Source organism: Protopterus annectens, chromosome 2.part1, assembly GCF_019279795.1.
Source record: "Protopterus annectens isolate FY-2018-M chromosome 2.part1, PAN1.0, whole genome shotgun sequence".
Taxonomy (NCBI): domain Eukaryota; kingdom Metazoa; phylum Chordata; order Ceratodontiformes; family Protopteridae; genus Protopterus; species Protopterus annectens.
Window position 1 is genome coordinate 1336732752 of NC_056729.1, and position 15600 is coordinate 1336748351.

The 15600-nt window shown below is 42.2% G+C and overlaps 1 protein-coding gene across 1 annotated transcript in view; it reads left to right on the top strand.

The window, feature by feature from the left end:
- SLC2A5 (solute carrier family 2 member 5) overlaps positions 1-15600 on the top strand; it is a 208985-nt gene that overhangs the window by 10315 nt on the left and 183070 nt on the right. The window contains exon 2 of the mRNA XM_044062800.1: positions 5213-5338. Coding sequence (XP_043918735.1) covers positions 5213-5338 — 126 coding nt within the window. The remainder of the gene's footprint in view (positions 1-5212; positions 5339-15600) is intronic.

Below are 15600 nucleotides of genomic sequence, written 5' to 3' on the forward strand. Positions count from 1 at the left end.
CCAAAGAATGGCGTACAGCAACTGTGGTCCCACTCCACAAAGGTGGTGCTTCTACGGACCCTGGAAATTACCACCCCATAAGCTTGACGAGCCTTGTCTGCAAAGCTATGGAGAGGATCATAATGGAACTCATAAATAAAGACATTAGGGACCTACAGACACTGGATCCTACCCAATTTGGCTTTGTCAAGGGCAGATCCTACCTCTTGAACTTGGTCGACTTTTTCGAAACAGTCACTAAGGCCATTGATGAGGGTAAGGCAGTTCACACAGCCTACCTTGACCTAGCAAAAGCGTTCAACACAATACCCCACTCAGGCATCATAGAAAAGCTCACCAGCTTAGATGTAAACCCATATGTCACAAGATGGGTTGCAAACTGGCTCAAGGACAGAACACACAGGGTTAGAGTTGCTGGTGCCATGTCAGACTCTAAGCTGGTCATGAGTGGTGTCCCACAGGGCTCAGTCCTGGGCCCCCTCTTGTTCGGCATTTATTTTTCTGAAGTGCAGGCAAACATAGGGGGATTGTGGCTGACAAAATTTGCAGATGACTGCAAACTGGGCACCATAATTGACACTCCATCAGACACAGACATCCTCCAGAGAGGTCTCATAGAAATGGATAACTGGTGCCAGAGCCATGGCCTTAAGCTAATGCCAAAAAATGTATAGTCATACCCTTTGGGAAAAACAAGGTAACCCCTAATTACCACATAGGTGGTAATCCATTAAACACGGAAGAAGTTATCAGGGACCTGGGGACCCAAGTTGACAGTAACCTCTCTTTGACACTCACATTGCCAAAGTGGTTAGGAAGACCTTCTACATTGCCCACCTGATCATGAAGGGATTCACATCCAGATCAGGAGAGGTCATTGTACCCCTGTACTCTTCACTTATCAGACCAATGATTGAGTACAACGCCCCATTCGAGATGTACCTTATCCGACAGCTGAAGCACTCGGAAAGACTCCAAAAATTGCTCACCAAAAGGATAAAGGGGCTCAAACATATGTCATACGATGCCCGACTGAAGAAACTCCAGCTCTATTCAGTCGCATACCGTCTGCTCAGAGGTGATCTGTGCCTGACATACAAGGCCATGTCCAACCCGGAATTAATGGACATGCTCCACCTCAAAAAATCCAAATCCACCAGAGCCACGAGAGCAAGAGACTTAAACCTCAACACGGATATAAATAGGACATGCTGGAGGGACAGATTCATCACCCAGAGACTCCCAGATATGCTCAGAACAGAATTCCAGTCCATGTGAGGCAGAGCCCCTCACTGACTCTGTTCAAGAGAAATCTTGACGAGTGGATGGGAGATTGTAGGTTTACCCCAGGAATCATCTCTGTGTCACTGCTGGACAGAGGCACAGCAAACTAATGGGTATAGTATTCTCATCCTAAGGGGTGGTGAAAGCCACACACACTCTGGCTGGGCTTATAAATGCCCTTGGGCAGATAGCCTAGTATGAACCTATGAACCTATGAACTTAATCCACACACGTATGCTATGAAGGCCTTGTAGTAAGCCCTGTATGGGCTTTTCATCCAGAAAAAAGGAGGTCATTGTCCCACTGTACTCATCCCTCATTAGACCCTTTATAGAATACAATGCCCCATTTGGTATGTAGCTCTCAACACATCTGCAACAGTTAGAAAGGCTGCAGAAATACCTCACTAAATGAATCACAGGTCTAAAGCAGATGCCCTATGCTAACCATCTAAAAAAACTCCAGCTATACTCTGTGGCATATCGCCTGCTCTGAGGCAATTTCTGCTTAACATACAAGGCCATGTCAAACCCAGAGCTGTTGGACATGCTACACTTAACGAAATCCCAATCCCTCAGAGACACATGCTCCAGGGATCTAAACCTTGTCATCACAATGAACAAAACGTGCTGGAGCGATAGGTTCCTGACCCAGAGACTCCCCAGACTCTGGAATAGACTGCCCATACATATCAAACAGAGCACCTTTTTGGCCCTATTCAAAAGGAACCTTGATGATTGGATGGGAGATAGGAAATTCACCCCGGGGATCATGTCACTCTCCCTGCTAGACAGGGGTCCAGGGAAGTAAATACTGTGGGAAGAAATAGCCAGGGAATTGTTATGGCTAGGCTTGTATAAGCCCTAGGGCTGATAGCCTAGTACCAACCTATGAACCTATGAAGTAATGAAGGCAGTATGCTCCCAGCCACAGGCTTCTTCTGATCATTCCAACTGTCTTGTCTTCTGGCCCTGTCCTGCTCACTGTCCAGTGACTGGTGCAGTCCACCAAAACCTGGGCATGAAAAATAAAGCTGAAGGTTGCCACGTACACTTTGATGGTTCTGACCTCTCTGCTTTGTCATGTGTGCACTAAATATCTGAGTACTATCTGTAAAGAATTACTTCTGCTCAGTTGTTGGTCTGAGAAAAGAAGAAGTGTCCCAAAGGTCATGCATGCATTAAAAAAAATAAAAATCAGTTGACCTGCCTCCATAGGTTGGTAGGTAAGTACTAGGCTAGCTACCCTTGTGGGCCATTTTCAGCCTAGCCAGTTTCCTTTTTGGTGCTTGAGTTAACATACCCCATTTGGTGTTAGATTAGCTTTACTCATCCCATGGTCGATGATTATATATTACCCCTAGTGAGAATAACTGGGATCATACCATAGATAATGTGAGGGGACCTATGCATGGGATGAAGCATTTAGGAGCTGTTTTTGTCCATTAGTAGTACAGGGGACAGCTCTGGGGTAAATTTTCTATTATCCATCCACAGATCAGAGTTGCACTTGGATACAGGCATGGATGTGCTTGGTTTTTATGGATGAGGAGTCTTTTCCTGATCAGTGATGTCCTCTGTGATATATACATGTCCCTCCAAATGGCTGATGTTGCAGAAGATGTTTAGCGCCCTGGACTAAGTATTTCTGATGCCATTTGGCTTGCTGATGTGCAGTAGGTCCATCAGTATTGGCTCGGAGGATGCCATGTATGCCAGACATAAATCATCTCTTAACAGTCTGTAGGATACCAACTAAAGGGATAGAGCTTTGAGGCAGTCCATGTAGGACATATTGTTTAGGCCTTTTATCCTCTTAGTAAGGGATCTCTGTTGGCATTCCAGTTGTTGCATGTGTATAGACAGATACATGCCCAAAGGGGGCATGATACTCAATGATTATCCTAATAAGGTTAGAGTAGAGTGGGACAATGACACCCCTAGCTCTAGATGCAATCCCTTTGTTTATAAGCTGCACAATAAAAAAGATTGTCTTACAAAAGTGAACACATTCGTCAAATGTTAGGTCACTGTCCACATAAGTCTTCACATCTTGGACAACTGGGTCATCTCTTGGGGATATAATGTCAATGGGGTAGTTCCCTGAGGATATAATAATGCATTCTTTTGCATTTAATTTAAGTTCATGACTCTGGTACAAGTTATTAATTGGGGACATCCATCTTGCAGGATGGTGAAGTCATTTGGGGTCTGAGTGATTGCTTCCAGCTTGCAGTCATCTACAAACTTATTCAGCCAGAGCCCTTTGGTATTCACTTTTACTTCAGAGAAATAGATGTCAGACAAGAGAGGTTCCAGCACTGAACCCTCCGGCAGACACCACTGGTGACTGGTCTCTTTGTGAAGGTAACTTCCCCTGTTTTGATTTCTTGCATCCTGTCTGTGAGCCAATTAGCAATGCAGAGGGTGATGCATGAGGTTATTTCAAGTTTATTTTGCTTTTTAACTATGTCTGGCAGTGATTGCTTCAAAAGCTTTGGCCAGGTTAAGGTATGCAGTGTGTACAGTCTTTTCTCCATCCATTACTTTGGTGACCTTTTCCAAAAAGTACCAGGTTGGGTAAACATGACTTGCCCTTGATGAATCCAGTTTTTGGAGGTTCCCTATGTCTTTGCTAAATAGTTCCATGATAAGTCTTTCCATGGTTTTGCATATGTGGCTAGATAGATGTATGAGTCTGTAATTTCCTGATTCTGTGGAAGGTCCTTCCTTATCCTGGGGAATGGATGTAGCTGTTCTACATTCATTTGGTACAAAACCTATGTGGAGGCTGAGATTCAACAGTGTTGTTATAAGTTGCTAAATAGTGCCTCATGCTATTTAAGATTCATATAAAGATATTGGTAAGACCGATCAATGCAGTATTTTTAGCTTCAGATTGCTCTTTTAAGACTTAGTTTTGTGTGATAGCTGGAGGTGAGTTGCTTTCAGATATATCTTGTAGGATACATGAAAGAGAAAGAGGGGTAAAATTTGTGCTGAATTTATCAGTCATTTGTTCACTATATTTTCAGCCTCAGTGTAGGTAACATCACTCACAATCATCTCAGCACATTGATGCAGTATGCTTCTGAAATTGCTAACTAAAAAATGCCTTGTGATTGTCTTTGGCTTGAGTGACTATTTCTGCCTCAGACTTTGCTTTGGTGGATTTTATCAAGCTGATGAGTTGTTCGTTTATTTCAATTTCAAGGGCTGTATGATTTTGGGAATTACTGCCTTACTTTTGGTCAGAATTCTCTTTCTTTTATTGTAAAGCTAGTTGACATTATTGTTCCAATGTGGGTTTGTTTCTGGGATTTGCCCTCTGCTTGTTCCTACAGGGTACAGCTGCATCTATGCTGCTGTTAACATGTTGCAATAGTGTGGTGGTGTACAACTCTATGTATTCAGTGGAGTTAACTGGATTTGGTGGGGATATCAAGCTTAACAATGTATCACTTTTGGGAGGTTGGCATAATGGTTAAGGTGCTTACTTTTGAAACACAAGGTGCAGGGTTTGATTCTGACATGGCGTAATTGGCTATTAAAGGTACCTCTGGTTTCAGTTTTATTTCAAAGTAGATGGCTTTATTGTTAGATGTAATAATTGACAAGATCTGCAAGGGATGGTGCATGATACCATCATATTAATAAGGATAAGATCCAAGATGTTATCCCCCCTAGTGGGTACTCTAATTGTTCCAGGGCATTTGCACTGAAAAGTCCAGGAATCTCTGTAGTTGCACACTTGTTTTGGTAACAATACTGAGCCGTATGTTGTCTTGTATCTACATTCTGCTTCTTACAACTGCTCCGTCAGTATAAATTAGAATTTTATAAATTATGAATCGCCACTATTTGATTTGCATAGAGATTTTTACCTGTCTGATTTAAAGATGTACTAAAACCATTTTTATTATTCACAGGCTGGCCACTGCTATTAGGACTGACTGGTATCCCTGCAGCCTTGGAATTAATTTGTTTACCCTTTTTCCCTGAAAGCCCACGTTTTCTATTGATTCAGAAAGGTGATGAAGGAAAAGCAAAAGAAGGTGAGAGCCTTGTTGTTAATATAAGTCTTTGCTATGCAGCCGAAACAATTAATTCCATGTGCTATTTAGTAACACACTTTATAAAGAGTTACTAGAAATATTCATCTTCCATGTATTTTGCTCTCAGTGTTACCTGCTACTCTATAGTTCCACACCTGTTTAGACTTCAGCATCTTGCAAGCTGTTAGCTCTAATTCCCTATTACAGAAAACCTCCTCTGTGCCAGGTTCAGGTTTATAAGTTGTGAGATATTTCCTTGAGGGGGACAATTGACGGGAGGAACTTTACACCCCCCACCCCTGGCTACCTCCTGTGAAAAGCCTTCTAGTGTATCCCCCGACTAACAGCAGGGAGCAGGTCTTGGCAGTTCTTACCCCGGCCAAAAATGCTGCTTCAGTGGGCCGACTATATTGCAGGTTAATTCTTAAATAGCTTAAATCATGACCTTTTAAGGCATTTTTCAACTACAGACTCAAAATAAGTTACTTACCAAGTGAATGGAGGACTGCACCAGCCATCCCTCTTCACAAGCGTGGTCCGTGAACTGACCCCAGAAACTACAGACCAATCAGTCTGACAAGTCTAATATGCACAACCATGTAATGAATTATCACAGGAATGATCAACAATGACATTGCCAAACCTAAAGACACTGGACCCAACCCAGTTTGGCTTTGTCAAGGGAAGGCCTTTCCTACTTAACCTGGTAGACTTCACTGAGAGGGTCAACAAGGCAATAGATGAGAAGATGGTGCATATCACCTACCTTGACTTGGCTAAGGTGTTTGATATGATTCCCCACTCGGGTATAATTAAAAAACTAACCAATGTTGGCATAAATCCCTATAGATGTCACTGGATTGTCAGCTGGTTTACAGACACGACCCAAAAACCTCAGGACTGGTGAGATCACCTCTGAAACTGGCCACCTGTGGATTACCTTAGGGATCCATGCTGGACCTGCTCCTTTTTGGCACATATATTTTTTGGAAGTCAAAACTAATGTCAGGGACCTCTGTCTCTCCAAGTTCTCAGATGACTGTAAATTGGTAGTTATTACAGATTCCCCCACAACACTTACACCCTGTAAGGGGGCCTAAGACAGATAAATGACTGATGCCAAAGCCATGGTTTAATACTTAAGGCCCAAAAGCGCATTATAGTGCACACAAAACAGTTACTCCATTGATAAAACACCCCTAAGAGTTGACCCTGTAGTTAGGGATCTGGGAACATGTGAAACCGCAGAAATACCTCACTAAAAGAATCACAGGCATAAAGCAGATGCCCTACACTGACCACCTTAAAAAACTCCAGCTATACTCTGTCACATATCGTCTACTCAGAGGCGATCTCTGCTTAACATACAAGGCCATGTCAAACCCAGAGCTGTTGGGCATGCTACACTTAAAGAAATCCCAATCCCTCAGAGCCACACGCTCCAGGGATCTAAACCTTGTCATCACAATAAACAAAACGTGCTGGAGGGATAGGTTCTTAACCCAGAGACTCCCCAGACTCTGGAATAGATTGCCCATACATGTCAAGCAGAGTGCCTCTTTGGCCCTCTTCAAAAGGAACCTTGACGATTGGATGAGAGAAAGGAAATTCACTCCAGGGGATCACGTCAGTCGCCCTGCTAGACAGATGTCCATGGAAGTAAATAGTGTGGGAAGAAATAGCCAGGGAATTGTTATGGCTAGGCTTGTATAGGCCCTAGGGCTGATAGCCTAGTACCAACCTATGAACAGTAATCTGCACTTTGACCAACACTTAGCCAAGATAGTAAGAAAGTCATTCCATGTTACCCAACTTATAAGTAAAGGTATAGTAGCCAGTTCCAAGGAAGTTATGGTACAACTTTAGTCAGCCCTTATCAGACCTGTCATTAAGAACAATGCCCTCTTCAGCATGTCCTTGACCAGCATACCTCTCAAATGTACAACTTTTCACAGAATGCCAAGATTTTTGCCTCATATGTTATGTCTGTTTCTCATAAAACTGGTTTTCTGGCAAATCATTGAGGGCTGAAGTAAAAAAAAATGGCAGACATTTGAGTTTCAGACTTCTTACCCATCAAAATATTCATGCTAATAAAAAAATGTTCTGTCAATTTTCTAAGTTTGCAAAAACAATTTTAAAAATTGTCCCTATTTTTGGTACTTTGCCGCCATTATTGATGGCTTTGCCCAGATTTCTTGTTCTAAGAGGTTGAGAGGTATGCTCACCAGGCACTTGCAACAGTTAGAATGCTCCCAGATGCTCCTTATCAGGAGAATCTAGGATATTAACACACTGTCCTGCACAGATCACCTTAAGGTCCTATCACTATACTCAGTCTCCTACAGGTTACTGAGAGGTGATCATTGCCTTGCATGTAAGGCATCCGCAGATCCAGCCCTGATGGATCTTTTGTACATCCACAAAACAAACAGCACTAAAAACACTAGATCCAAGGATTTAAACTTTGCCTGTGATATAAATAGAAGATGTTGGAGAGACTGACATGTATTTCAAAGGATCACTGTGCTATGGAATAGAATCCCCATCTGTGTGAAGCAGTTTATCCCTGACCCTATTGAAATGTAACTATGACCATTGGATAGGAAATCATAAATTCACCCCTCGTCTGGCCGCCATGTCTCTAATGGACAGAAACAGACAGTTAAGTAAAATATTACTTAACATAGCCCCCAAAGCTCTTAGCCATCTCCAATTTAACATACCTGTCCTGGTGGACACCCAGGGTACTTGAGAACACAATTGGGTTGAGTTGCATGGCTAGACATATAAAGGCCTTGGTGACTGTTAGCCTAATATATACCTATGAACCTAAACTGCAGTTCTACAGATTCAACATGGGCAACGAGAAGCTTGGAGCAGTCAAACAGGTTCCAGGATGTTTCAGTTTTATTTGGTAGAGCATAAGAGTAATAAAGTAATTTAAAATTAAGGAAGTAGATTATGGCAGATGGGTTTGTTAGACTATTAGACAATAAAATATTATTGGTTGCTTTAAAGGGGACCAAGTAGAGGGTGATTGGGGATGGTATTTTTAAATGTATGTTCGCAAATTCCTTAAAGTTTTTTTTTTTTGTGTGAAAGTTCTTTTCTTAACATTTCTCTTCTCCAATGTGGTTGTTAGAAAGTCCTTTTACCTTGTGCAACTAATTGAAAAAAGTATATCTTGAAAAATCAATATCTTAGAAAACCTTTATTACCTGATTTGGCTTACTAAGTCCCTTACTACCCATTAAAGAGTACCTCAGTGGAAAACTGCTCAAGAAAGCTTAATGCTTTACATTTGAGCTCTTGAACGCTAAATGTCTTACCAGGGCATAAAAGTGAAATTTACTCTCATAGCCACAAAACTATAAAATGTATCAAGCACAACTCTTTCGACAAATTGTTATAAAAAGGAGGAGAGGAACCTAACAGAAAATAAGAAAGAACCTACGTTTATCTCCAGTGCACTCACGCAGTATACACAGACCCTTACTACCTCCTGGTCTGGTCATAACCTAAATCTACTAGGATGGCTTCAACTGCCTAACCAACTAATTGTTGTACACAAGATCCTGTACCAACCAAATAATACACCCATACTTAAAAACCTCATCACTCCTACAGTAACCTTAGCACACTTCGTTCATCTGAAAGACTAAAAGTTCAAACTATCAAATCCAACAACACAGCCAGTAAATCTCTGTTTGCTAACTCTGTTTGACAAAACTTGGAATTCTCTTCCTGCTAATCTTATTTCTGTACTCTCTCTACCTCTGTTCAAGAAATGTCTGATTCAGTACTTTAAAAACCGATGGCTATGTCCTTGTCCTAACCCAGACTAATTCTAACCACCACTCGTGTGCACATGGAGGACTTCTGCCTACACTTTACTGTTTCTTAACTTATAAATCCTATGATCTCCTTGGATCTACTACCAGGTTAGCCTACTAGGCATTCAATACCCTATCATTTTTAAAAATACTGTATAGAATTTTCCATCTGAGTAAAAATGTAATAATTTGTTTGTGTATCTGTTTTTGTGTTTGTTTACGTATGTGTAAAAACCCTTTTACTTGTGTTTTATTGTGTGTTTTAAACTGTAAAAATGTAACAGTTTGTTGAATGTCTTTTTGGAGCTTTTCTCCACGGGCCTCTGCTGAAAATGGACATGTATCCAGTCGGACTATCCCGGTAAACAAATGTAAAATAAATAAATAAACAAAGGAAGTCCTTATCACCTTTTATTTCCATGTTTAGGTCTATCATAGAATGCAGTGGTTCCTTAGAGATTTATCTCACCAGACACATAAAACAACTAGAACAACCACAAAGATTCCTAACTGAAAATATTAAGGACTTCAAAAGCCTGAGCTACCGGGAGAGACTGGAAGCTCTATCCCTGTACTCAGTATCCTGTAAACTCCTTAGGGCTGAAATGTGCCTTGCTTATCAGGCCATAAGGGATTCAGTAGTACAAGACCTCTTATCCTTTCATAAATGAAAGAGTCCTACAAATAGTAGGACCAGAGACCCAGAGACCTAAATCAGCTTCAGCAAATAAACAAAACAAGGAGGAGATAGACAGATTTACCTCATGGTACCTACCTCTTCCTTGAAACAAGCTTTCTATACAACTTAAGCAGTGCAGTTCATTATCTTCGCTATAACTGGATGGTCATTTTTAAATTCACCCCTCCAAGAAAAGGGAGGTAAGGCCTAAGGTGAGTACTGGCAAAGTGTTATTGGCCTCCTGGCCTGTTGCCTTGTATATTCTATGATTCTATAATTCTGTACTTGTATGAAGATTGAGTAGGAGGCCAGATCTAGTGTGCTGTGTGTGTGGTGATGTAACCCTGCACATTACTTTTGAAAAAAAAATGCTTTCCATATATATCTAAATGTAAAGTGAAGTTTTGGTGATAAAGTCACAAAAGAAAATCATCTGTTTCCTTTTGTGGTCATTTTTTTTTTTGCAGTGTTGTTACTTTTTCATTCAATCACTTCAGTGTCAATGCTTTTGCATTTTATCAATCAACCTAATGTTGCAAGTCCAGATACTTCAAAAATAACCTGGGATTCCAATAAGAGACTGTAAATTCTAAAACTTGCTGTACACAGTTAATGACCCTACACCCCTGCTATTTATACATACTAACTCTGAGCTCACTGTATCTCATCACCCCTACTACTTATATGTACAAACTCTGAGATCACTGTACCGCCACACCCCTGCTACTTATATGTACAAACTCTGAGATCACTGTACCCCCACACCCCTGCTACTTATATGTACAAACTCTGAGATCAATGTACCCCCACACCCCTGCTACTTATATGTACAAACTCTGAGATCAATGTACCCCCACACCCCTGCTACTTATATGTACAAACTCTGAGATCATTGTACCCCCACACCCCTGCTACTTACATGTACAAACTCTGAGATCACTGTACCCCCCACACCCCTGTTACTTATATGTACAAACTCTAAGATCACTGTAACCCCACACCCCTGCTACTTATATGTACAAACTCTGAGATCACTGTATTCCCACACCCCTGCTACTTATATGTACTAATTTTGAGATCACTGTATCCCCACACCCTGCTACTTATATGTATTAACTCCAAGATCACTGTACCCCCCACACCCCTGCTACTTATATGTATTAACTCTGAGATCACTGTACCCCCACACCCCTGCTACTTATATGTCCTAACTCTGAGATCACTGTACCCCCACACCACTGCTGCTTATATGTACTAACTCTGAGATCACTGTATTCCCACACCCCTGCTATTTGTAGGTACTAACTCTGAGATCACTGTACCCCCACACCCCTGCCACTTATATGTACTAACTCTGAGATCACTGCACCCCAACACCCGTGTTACTTATATGTACTAACTCTGAGTTCACTGTACCCCAACACCCCTGCTGTTTATATGTTCTAGCTCTGAGATCATTGTACCCCCACACCCCTGCTACTTATATGTACTAACTCTGAGATCACTGTACCCCCACACCCCTGCTACTTATATGTACTAACTCCGAAATCACTGTACCCCCACACCCCTGCTACTTATATGTACTAACTCTGAGATCACTGTATCTCCAAACCCCTGCTACTTATATGTACTAACTCTGAGACCACTGTACCTCATCACCCCTGCTACGTATATGTATTAACTCAGCGATCACTGTACCCAAATACCTGTGCTATTTATAGGTACTAATTCTGAGATCACTGTCTCTCCACACCCCTGCTGCTTATATGTACTAACTCTGAGATCACTGTACCCCAACACCTTTGCTATTTATATGTACTAACTCTGAGATCACTGTACCCCCACACCCCTGCTGCTTATATGTACTAACTCTGAGATCACTGTACCTCCTCACCCCTGCTACGTATATGTACTAACTCTGAGATCACTGTATCCCCACACCCCTGCTATTTATAGGTTCTAACTCTGAGATCACTGTACTCTCACACCCCTGCTGTTTATAAGTACTAACTCTAAGATCACTGTATCTGCAAACCCCTGCTACTTGTATGTACTAACTCTGAGATCACTGTACCTCATCACCCCTGCTATGTATATGTATTAACTCAGAGATCACTGTACCCCAATATCTGTGCTATGTATAGGTACTAATTCTGAGATCACTATCTCTCCACACCCCTGCTACTTATATGTAGTAACTCTGAGATCACTGTACCTCCTCACCCCTGCTACTTATATGTAGTAACTCTGAGATCACTGTACCTCCTCACCCCTGCTACTTATATGTACTAACTCTAAGATCACTGTACCCCAACATCCCTGCTATTTATAGGTACTAACTCTGAGATCACTGTACCTACTGCCCTCTAGTCTTCAGAGTTTGCTGATCTCTGGGCTTTGTCTGATTTAAGTATTTTTTCCTGGCTTTTTGATTATTTACTGCTTAGCGACTGCATTTTCGCCTGTTTATACAGCTCTGCATTCTATTTAAACTGCTTTTGTTTTGATTAACTGCTTTGCACTTTTAAAAAGTTATTTGTTGCTTAATTTTACCTGTAGGCTAACACACTCAAGTGCGCTAGCTGTTTAAAAGCATTTACTGTCTATTTTTCCTCTGTTTTCTGCAAAAAAGAAAAACAAACAAACAAAAAAAAAAAATCTTGTTTTCCCGCCATACTGAACTAGAATAGTCCAGTCTTCAGAGTTTGCTGATCTCTGGGCTTTGTCTTGGTTCCTGTGCTATTCCATATCCTTATTTGGATAAAAGGAAGCGTCTTTGTTCACCAGTGGGAGTGGGGAGCACTGAGCAGCCTATTTGTCCCTAGAGGAGTGGTTCCAGCCAGAAACTTGTAGTCCATTGGCCATTTTGGGTCAATTCCTAGCTCTTTTCAGCCCCCTGTAATAAGGCCCGCTTTAGCAGCTTTTAGCTTGTATTCAACTCAGCACCACTCCTCGTGGTGTCCTGCAGAGTTCTACAGGCAGCAGAGAGCAAAAGAGTGACTTTTTCCTGATTTAAGTATTTTTTTCTGGCTTTTTGATTATTTACTGCTTAGCGACTGCATTTTCGCCTGTTTATACAGCTCTGCATTTTATTTAAACTGTGTTTGTGTTGATTAACTGTTTTGCACTTTTAAAAAAGTTATTTGTTGCTTAATTTTACCTGTAGGCTAACAAACTCAAGTGTGCTAGCCGTTTAAAAGCATTTATAGCATTTACTGTCTGGTTTTCCTCTGTTTTCTGCAAAAAAGACAAAAACAAAAAAAAAATCTTGTTTTCCCACCTTACTGAACTAGAATAGTCCAGTCTTCAGAGTTTGCTGATCTCTGGGCTTTGTCTTGGTTCCTGTGCTATTCCATATCCTTATTTGGATAAAAGGAAGCGTCTTTGTTCACCAGTGGGAGTGGGGAGCACCGAGCAGCCTATTTGTCCGTAGAGGAGTGGTTCCAGCCAGAAACTTGTAGTCTATTGGCCATTTTGGGTCAATTCCTAGCTCTTTTCAGCCCCCTGTAATAAAGCCCGCTTTAGCGTGCTTTTGTGTGATTTAGCGCGGAGTTGCCCATAGAGCACCATCGGGCAGCGCCGGTTAAACAAGGTTAAACTATTTCTGGCACCGTAAAGTCTGCTCTTCAATTTTTCCCTTAGAACTTCTCTACTTGCAATCTAAACAGTCTACTCTCTATCTCAAAAGCTCAGCACTTGCTCCTAAACCATTTTTATATGGGTAAAGTACTTATATACTAAACAAAGTACTACATTAGCCTAGAATCCCCTTGAGTACCCATTTCCCTATAGGTCCCTTCTGACTCAGTTACACAGCAAACTTTTTCACTTTTTCTAGCATGTCGAAGGGTCAGTTGCTAGCGTCCTCTCCTGTTCAGCTGGTGAATCTGGGCATCTTGAGGCAATGTTACAATTGCCTCATGTACACAGACAACCCACTCCTTCTCCCACAAAACACAAATACATGTGAGAGATGCAACTATATAGCCAAACTGGAGGCTGAGCTCTCTCAACTCAGGACTGGCAAGACCAGACAGGAGGAGAAGGAAACCACGCACACCACAAACCCAGTTTCACATAGAACTATCACAACTGCAAAACAAACACATAAACACACAAAGACATACTCGGAGGTACTGATCAAAAATCTACCAAAACTACAGAGGCCTCCAAAGCAGACACCCAAGCAACTGCCACCTCAAGACATAAGACATGCAACACATAGTTCTCAAAGTCAGTGTGCTAAACAGTCACAGCTCTTAAGGCCAAACACAATGCCAGACACACTTGTTATAGGTGACTCCATAGTCAGACACACTGACATCCCACTCACCAGACTGAACAAGGAAAAGATCACAGTAAGCTGCCTGTCAGGCGGTAGAATCCGCCACATAACACAAGCACTCAGGTCACTCCACAGCAAGTACAAGTATGACTCAGTCATTGTCCATGCCGGTGTGAACGACCTGAGATGTACCTCCCTGGACTACATGAAAAGAGACATAGAGGAGCTCTCAGATTATGTAGCCCAGGCCGGTATGACCCTGACCCTGAGCAGTATCCTACCCTCACCAAGAATGATGCCACAATACAGAGACAAAATGATCAGCTTTAATAATTGGCTTAATTACTGGTGTCATTCTAAGGGGATCTAATGTCTGTCTGCCTGGGATGACATGCTTGACAAGCCACGCTGTTTCGCAAGGGATGGCTTGCACCTGTCACCCCTGGGCTTCCGGATATTGGCAAAGGCTCTTGCCACCCCCCATAGTGCCTTTTTTAGGCAAGGCTCAAATGATAAACCTACCACCCTAGAAAACATAAATGGAGAAAAACTAAGGGTAATACTGCTCAATGCCAGAAGTCTAAACCTCAAGATGCACGCCCTCGAAGCCCTCTTCAGTATGGAGAACATCGATGTCTGTGCTGTGACTGAAACCTGGTTCAAGGCTCCTGAGAGCACCCCAGCACTATCAGGTTATACCTCATATCATGCGTTCTGGCCCCAAAATCCGGACTGAACCACAAAAGGAGGGGGAGTATCCATATTCATAAAGGATACCCACACCTCCAGGTTAGTGGCAATGCACGAAGCATCGGAGACCATCCAGGTGCAATTAACCATAGGTAAAACTGCCCTACAGTTTGTAGCATGCTACAGACCACCCTCTCAAACTCAGGAAACCCACACAGCCTTCCTGAAGACACTGGAGAGTATGAATGTCTCTCCAAACACCATCATATTGGGTGACTTCAACTACCCAAATATAGACTGGGAACATTACTCAAGCCCCAACACCCTAGCCCAAAGGTTCCTGGAGTTCATAAACTCAAATGCTATGGAACAACTAGTCACCATTCCCACAAGAGGAGAAAATATACTAGACCTGATCATCACAAACATGGGGACAAAATGCTCCACACCGGAAGTATATCCCTCATTGGTGAGATCAGACCATAAATTAATCTCACTGGAGATCCACATCCCGCCCAACCCCAGCAAAAGACCACAGTGAAGAACTTCTCAAAAGCAAACTTCACACTTCTTAAGACTGGAGTGGTATCCTTCAAGCCCCCGAGCCAGTGGAAACCACAACCCACGCTGCTGAAACCCTTACAAATGCCTTCTACGAGCACCTCCAGGAATGTATGGATCAAGCAATCCCTAATAAAATCAAGACCCTTTCCACCAAAGGCAGGCGCCCAGTCTGGTGGACCCCAGCCATAAACAAACTCTACAACAAGAG